At 36.5% G+C, this 7713-nt stretch overlaps 2 protein-coding genes across 2 annotated transcripts; one reads left to right on the top strand and one right to left on the bottom strand.

Moving 5' to 3' along the window:
• Nucleotides 1-2126: 2126 nt before the first annotated feature.
• On the top strand, nucleotides 2127-5210 carry LOC103455454 (uncharacterized). The gene is made up of 5 exons (XM_008395041.4): nucleotides 2127-2608; nucleotides 2764-2837; nucleotides 4571-4674; nucleotides 4788-4842; nucleotides 4927-5210. Exons 1-5 carry the CDS (start codon nucleotides 2501-2503, stop codon nucleotides 5063-5065), a joined length of 480 nt encoding a protein of 159 aa, XP_008393263.2. The 5' UTR covers nucleotides 2127-2500; the 3' UTR covers nucleotides 5066-5210.
• A 68-nt stretch (nucleotides 5211-5278) lies between these two features.
• Nucleotides 5279-6160, bottom strand: LOC103455573 (basic leucine zipper 43-like). The gene has a single exon (XM_008395159.4). It carries the CDS (start codon nucleotides 6038-6040, stop codon nucleotides 5519-5521), a length of 522 nt encoding a protein of 173 aa, XP_008393381.1. The 5' UTR covers nucleotides 6041-6160; the 3' UTR covers nucleotides 5279-5518.
• Between the last annotated feature and the right edge of the window lie 1553 nt (nucleotides 6161-7713).

Below are 7713 nucleotides of genomic sequence, written 5' to 3'. Positions count from 1 at the left end.
TATGTGAGTTAAACCAGTTGCTCGTTGTTTGGCCAGGCCTGCCAATTTGCACTCAAGTTCATATTCCGCTCCCTTACTCAAACATGTTTGTTATGTAATATGTGCAAACCCTTACATATGTACATACATACTTATTAAATCATATGAAGATCGAACAAAACCATGCATATAAACTACGTACCGCAGTAAATGCATGCAACATTGTTAACCCTAGTTTGAGCATAATGCGTTCTGTCCATAGACAATGAATGCATGGAACTTACTCGAGGATGATGCCATGAAGTTCGAGACGTGATTAAGACCTTCCCTTCTCTTGGAAACGTATTGGATCTCTCTGCTGTCAACAGGACTAGCACTAGCATTAAGAGAACCATGCCACACCCGAGAAAGGGGATCGAAACCCTAGTTATAAGGATGTAACTGCCCTTCCTATCATGGTTGCAGTTACTTTCAGTTTTCCGACTCCTCGTAACCGTTCTCTACATCATTTTGTACAAAACTTATAGTTTTCTCACCTTATATTATACATTGATCAACATGTATAAGTTTCATTACGTTATATCTCCTTATAGTAATGTTATTTCATGCCGTTATTAGGTGTTTTGATTCACTTCTCACATATAAGTTCTGACAATATGTATGGCCAATTTCTTATCCTCTCCACACGAACAGGCATCTCAACTACGGCTTCTGTGGCTAAGCTGATATCGAAAGTTGTTGAAGGGGAGATAATTGTGAGAGAGAATAAACGCTTCCATCATTTCAAAGATGGCCTTTGTTCTTGTGGAGATTATTGGTAAAGCAAGGGGGAAACCGGTTTTCGAATTCAGAGGAGAAAAGAGGTGTGCGGAAATCATTTTCGATTAAAGAAGTATATATTGATATCGTAGTAGTAGAAATAACTGTTTTATTAACATATTTATTTTCATATTTGTACATCATGTAAGTGGTAACCAAAATGATTTACTTTCTGTCTGAATTTGTAATTACAGAAAATGAATCCGAACTTGAGGGTCAAAATTTCTAGACCTAGTTACATAACAGAATAGCGTTTTTTTCCCCCTCTTTTAGGGCTTGTTTGGAACTATATACAAAATGATTAAAAGCACTTTTTGTGAAGGAAATCAGAAACATTTTATCAAAAAACGCCTTTAGTCATTTTAAAACACTTTTAAACAAGCCCTTAATTAGCATCATGCCTGCTTGCAGAATAATTTTTTCGTCAACCGTCACATTGTGTTACCAATTTGTTTATTTTATAACATGTATATTGGTACCGTATCTTCGATCCATAACATTTACACAAGGAGAGGTTTTCGAATTTGAATAAAAGGCGGCAAGCACACTGTTCTGATCAACTCACCTAATCCATATATACAAAGATTAAAAGTTTTCAATAATTTGTAGCTAAGGTTTTGTACTCAATCAGTTTTACTTTATCAAATTTGACTTTTTCAAAGTGCATTTCCAAGAGGACAAAATCTAATGAACGATCTCGCTTTTGATATTTTATCGGCAACAACAATTTTCAAGCTCAGTAATTAAGGACGTTTACTTTTACGTTCAGATTTCGTATTTGAATTTTCGCACCTTATATGACTTGTATTTCTTATCCTAAACCCTAAATTTGTTAGCAAAAAAGAAAAAGAAATTCTGAATTTTCAAAAGTAAAGGATTTATTGATCCTACATGACCTCTATCTTGGGATGCCAATGGAATCATTAGTAGAAATTTCGATTTCATTGAAAAATTAGTTTGTCGGCAAAGAGTTTTGTCTGACTAAAAATTAGTTGGCCATCTCGTCACACAAAGCATATCTCGTAAGAGTTTTTTATATGAATAACGAAGAAAAAAGAAAGTACCTATATTAAGCAAGTATACAAGACGATTTCAAAGCAAGAGATGCTATTATTTTAGGAAAAATAATGAAAATGATTTAAAAATTTTTAAATTTTAACGATAAGGACAAAATAAAAGGTAAAATGAATAGTATCAGGATTGACTTTTTAATTTTAAAATGTAATTTTTTATTAAAGTAAACAATACCAAAAACTTATTATTAAAATTTCCTATTATTTTATACAACTCATTTAATTTAAAAAGTGCAAATCTCCACGATTATTCATATCCAAGCGGAGTTTTGACAACCCTACCTCTCGGGCCTGCAATAACTATCCCTCACTGAAATAAAATTAAAAATAAAAAATAATAATAAATAATGGAAATGGATCTTCTCCGAATTCCTTCTGGCAAATCTTTCCCATCAACTAACCGGACCCTTGAAACTTGATCCAACGTCTAAAAACAGAGAATAATTTTAGTCGTTTGATCAAATTTTAAAAATTCGGATTGATTGATGAGGAGAATTTAGTGGAAGAGATCCGGAGAGAATCGTTTGCCATAAATAATATATAAGAACACTGCAAAGCCTCGATTTTTTTCACTTGGCTGTGGACTTTGTTATAGTTTCTTAGCTGTTAGCAGCAGCAAAATTGTGAGCATGGCGAGCTTGCCGTCTCCGGCGTCTCCGGCGTCGCCATCCTCCTCTGCTTCCAGCTCCGACAACTCCGCCACTCGACCCATCTCTCACTCTCCTCCAAATCCACAGGTTTTTTCTCTCTCTCTCTCTCTCTCTCTCTCTCTCTCCTCATCTCTTCCCGTACATATATCTGTATATAATATATATACACATATATATACATATGGTTTTGTGTAATGATTTCTTATGGGTTTTCTCCGTTTCGTATTTTAAATACGTTGAAGGCTGAAGCTGGAGCCAACAATGGAGTTCTGGATGCCGAGGAGACGAAGCCTGGTATTGTTTCTGCATATTATGAGTGAGTATCTCTTTCTTTTCTTCCGATTTTCGCTTCTATATATTTGTTTGAATATTTCAAATTTTCAACTTACATGTTTATATTCCGTGTTGAGGAATGTATTTTGCAATTACCATGCCATTATTTTCTATTTTTAGTAATTATTTTTCAATTTTTTTGGTATTTATTTGCCCCAGTAGATTCAATTTTAGTGAAAAAGATGTAATTTTTCGTACCCCTGTGTGTAATTTGCTCTACTGGTTATTTGGCTTCACTTGTAAGTTAGGTTTTCGGTAGCAATTCTTCAGAGACTTATGCTTGTTTATGTGTTTGTCATTTGTATTTTGCTTAGTGTGTGTGAATTGGTTTCCAGGTAAAAGAAAATTAATTAAAGCGGTTGACTTTATTAATTATGGAAATGAGCTACGAGTAAACTTCCCGAAAATTGAATAGATTGTATAGGAAGAGCTTAATTATCTGCAGGGAGAATATGTTACAGATAATTGCGACCTAAAGATTGTTCGAAGAATGGATCTTGTGTGGATCATTTTGACATGATGTTGTGTAATGCATGATCGATTTTAGTTATTTGTACAGTGGACTCAGTAGTTTGAGTTTGAGTGGTTTATATTACTTTGAAAATTCAGTTGCGAAACTCTTCTCAGACTCTCTCATCTTCCGCCCCTTAGTATGCTTACGTGTTTTAATGGTTTCGTGATTGAAAACAAAGTAGTGCTACTTTCTATTTGTTTGATTTTCACGATTACTTCTTCCCATTTTCAGAATTTGAATTTCCGGGCCTTGCACTAGCTTACACTTCTAAGTTCTAAGCCTGGCGCTCTCCCTTGCATTTGCACACGCACAAACAGAAATGGTCGCCTTTATCAACCACAAGTTTCCCTAATTACAACTGTAGTAATCTAGCAGTCCATAGTGGTCAAAATTTAGCGATCTGAAGTCTCTATCGACATTATTAACCACTTCATTGTAAGAAGGTACTTCGTTACGTTTTTAAATTAAACTGAGGAGGTTCTTTGGTTTACATAATGATACCCCAACATCCCCTGACCTCAAACGCAGACACATGTAGGGTATCATTGACCTATCTTCCCTTTTGTTAAAAATGTAGAGTATATGGGAATTCCATCTAGAAGCTCACATGCCCGTTACATTGTGCTTTGTCTTTATTTCTTCTCCCTGTAATTGTAAAATTCTTGGAATTGGTTATGGTTGGTGACAGGGGGTTTTCATGTGCGCAAATTAGGTCTTTGTGTGATGCAGGAGCATTAGAAAGGCTTACTGATGCCTGGTTGATCTACCATTTATGAGCTCAGTTTATTCAAAATGCATGTGACATATGAGTTTTAAGTATTTCTAAGGGGCTAGGACTATCACATATCAGGTTATTTTTATAACCAATGGCTCAGATGCTAGGGGTGCTGTAACCCTGATACGTTATTGAGTCTTTGTAATTAGTTTTTAACAGAACACCCCATTGATTTTTTTATCACTCTTTCCCTGTCGTAGACTTATAATTGTCATTGTTATAGTTTGCTCCTACCGATGTTGTCTTCATATTCTGCTCTCCTCTTGGTGCAGCTTAGCGGAAAAGTTTTTCCCGCTGCTGCCAGATATTAGCTACTCAGTTATATTTCATGCTTAAAACGAGCCTTAACTTCTCTTGCGTGTCATATCATGAATTTGAACCTGTGCCTAGCGCCTGGATGATAAACTATGTCCTTTGTTTGTGTTAGTGACCTCCATAGCGCAAACCACATTGAGAAGTTCAAGAAATATGAAGTGGACTACAGTCGTTGGTTGACTGCAAAATACTTCACAAAGACGAACCTATATGGAGGTGTGCAACATTTTCTTAAATCTACGATGCGGGTGCATTTTAATACATGAATAAAAAGTACAATGAGTGCAAGTCACTGAATTATTCAAAATTAATTATCTTCGTTCTTGCAGGCAACATCTTCGATGAGAGTTTGACAATACGTGATCAGGTTATAAAGTCGAGCAGGTAGAGTATATTGAAGCATGTTTTTTGAACTGAATTTCACATTCTGTTTCCGAAGCTAATCATGTTTAGTTCCTCCATGTCTAGATGGCCTTGCACCCTCTCATATGCAGACCCGGTCCAGGGTTTTGAAGAACAGAGCAACTTCTTTTCGACTTTTACCACTACAGCAGAAACCTCGCTTAACATCTCAAATGGGAAGCATCCAGTAAAGAAAAGCGGTTGATGATAGGTTTTGTTTTCGATTTTCAGGGCCTGTTTATATCATATTGTATCATAAACAAATGTTCTGATGCACGCTAACAAACGACTTGAGTACATGGACCCAAAATTTTGAAAATCTCTAATCGAGTTATTAGAAGTTTATTGTATCTACCGTCGATTTATGCCTTTGTACCGAAAAGGGTCAGATATCTGCCATCTTATTGATAAGATCGTATGGATGTAACGTAGTGTTGAGGATGCAAATCGATGACAATTTACAGAATGATAACATCGTATGTATGCAGATCGCTGACAAATTACATTGACCATTTAAACTCGTGTATCTTTAACTGTTTTTACCTGTAGAAAGACAGCAGGGGAAGAAAAGAAATGGGAAAACTTTACGCATCAATACTACTGAACCCCTGTACTGGATGAAGCAAAGCGGAATTCTCCATGGTAGGGAGGCAGGCAATCATGGCGTACTTGAGTCCTCGGCTCTAAGTTGATTGCCACTTGTGTTAACGGTGACATCTCCGGCATTCCTCAGAGGTGTTATGAGATCAGCAAGGAAGATTTGAAGGGAGGAAACTCTCTCTTTCAGCTGAGCATTCTCCTGGAGGATCTGTTGGTTGCCCTCTAACAGTTGGATGAGCTTCTCCGAGAGCTGGCGATTGGTAGAGTGGAGCTGATCCACCTGATACTGCAGCTCTTCAATCTGCTTCTTCTTACGCATCCGCGACCTCCTCGCAGACTCCCTGTTGGATATCATTCTCTTGAGCTTTCTTTCGTAGTTCATGTCCGGCTCCCCAGCTTCATTGAAGGCAGCTTCGTTGCTGAGAGACGAGGCGTTTGGTGAGAAATCATGGGCCGGAACATGAATATGAGAGACGGGGAAGAATCGAGGCGGGTAGATCGGCAGGGAATCTGGATGGGGATGCGTTGGGAGGCAGTGATTAGGTAAGTACCGAGTCCCCTTTGATTCATTTGGCTCCATGAAGAAGAAGAAGAAGAAGAATTCAAAAGGGTTTTAGTAATTTTTTAGTGAGCTTCTAGCATCTATATATATATATACATGCATTTCTTGACCTTCACGTAATCAGAAATTAATTGAGATTAAGCTTCTTCTTGTCATGTAATTTATGTAGTTTAACATCTTTTGTCTTTACACATTCATATCAACATCTGAAGGCAAAGACCTGCACCTGGAGATTATTCCGGTTTTCGGAAAGGCGTGTGAGATTAAGGAAAGAATTAGAGCGGATGATCACCTTAATTTGCTAACATGGATGTCTTAATCTCACATTACTTGCTTCCGACGTCTCGCCAGGAATGTGATTAACAGAGTAATTAGGATTTGCTAAAAATGTAAAGGGAAGGGCTAGTTCTTGAAGACAAGTGATCTCATGAAATGGTTAGGTTTATCTTGCAAAGTGAAAAATATGGCTATATAAGTAGGGGTCCTTGTTTTGGATAGACTTAGTTCTTAAGCTCTTTTGGTTGCTTCTAGGTTTTTCTCGTTTTTTGATAGACGATAGGATATTTACAAAGATATATTCGGAACATATATAGTCGTATAGGTTGCGGTCATAATTTGGTATTGAACTCGCTGCAAATATAACTAGTGATGGTTTCTATTACAAACCTTGTAAAATCCATGCAATACAAACCTTGTGAGTCGAATTTCAAACCCTGTGAGCCGACATGTTTATTCTATTACAAGTGGGTTAACCAAGTTGGGGCAAAAAATACGAGCTACAACATACCATAACTCAGTATCGAACTCTTATACTTTACTTTGCCATTGGATTTGTGTGAGCCGAATTTCAGACCTTTTATAATAAATTGAAATTGAATGTTGCTAGACCAGCTGGTCACGAGCAGGTTACTTCTAAGATTAATTTATGTGATAAATACCAATAGTTTTGATTGAGAAAGCTGATACATAAAGTTTGACCTAGTGGCTCTATCTACAAAAAAGATAACCCTAATTTTGGAAACAAAAAGAATTTTGTGAAGAAAACAAAAGCAGATGTGGATGCAAGCTCCGTTAGGCAGACACAATAAGGCAAGCGGGCAAACAGGCAAGCGAACAGGCGATCAAGCGAAAGCAATTCAAGCGGTGCAAGTTCAAGATTCCAAAGCCAGTGCGAACTTCCGAACCAACTTCATGACAAACTGATACGCAGCGGACAAACGAATGAACAAATTGATACCCATCTAGAACATATTTAATTCCAAAGAATCGAACATGCTCTGATACCAAGTTGAAAATCAGAGTGCGTAACAAACAAGACTAACAAAATAATAAAAATATTATTAAACTAACTGAGAATGTCGAAATAGCTACAAAACCTTAAGAGACTACATTGTGAATGACTTAATTCTCAAACTAAATTACAAGCTCTATTTATAGAGCAATAAACCTAAGAAACCATAATGCATAAAGCCAAAAATACCCTACTACAAAATCAAATCAAATCTCTAATTAATTTCCAAAATAAACCTAATAAATTCCAACAGCTTCTAGGTTTTTCTCTTTTCTGATAGACAATAGGATATTTACAAATATATATTTGGAACATATATAATCGTATAGGTTGCGGTCACAATTTGGTATCGAACTCGCTGCAAATATAAATAGTGATGGTTTCTATTACAACCCTTGTA

This window comes from Malus domestica, chromosome 14 (assembly GCF_042453785.1).
Source record: "Malus domestica chromosome 14, GDT2T_hap1".
NCBI classification, from domain to species: domain Eukaryota; kingdom Viridiplantae; phylum Streptophyta; class Magnoliopsida; order Rosales; family Rosaceae; genus Malus; species Malus domestica.
Note: the sequence above shows the minus strand (reverse complement) of the source record. Positions and strands in the feature narration are given on the sequence as shown.

Excerpts from the sequence above, each read along its gene's own strand:
- LOC103455454 (XM_008395041.4), top strand. The coding sequence starts at position 2,501 with ATGGCGAGCTTGCCGTCTCCGGCGTCTCCGGCGTCGCCATCCTCCTCT. Across the intron at positions 2,838-4,570 it reads ATTGTTTCTGCATATTATGA|TGACCTCCATAGCGCAAACC; the intron begins GTGAGTATCTCT and ends TGTTTGTGTTAG. Across the intron at positions 4,675-4,787 it reads AAAGACGAACCTATATGGAG|GCAACATCTTCGATGAGAGT; the intron begins GTGTGCAACATT and ends TCGTTCTTGCAG.
- LOC103455573 (XM_008395159.4), bottom strand. The coding sequence starts at position 6,040 with ATGGAGCCAAATGAATCAAAGGGGACTCGGTACTTACCTAATCACTGC.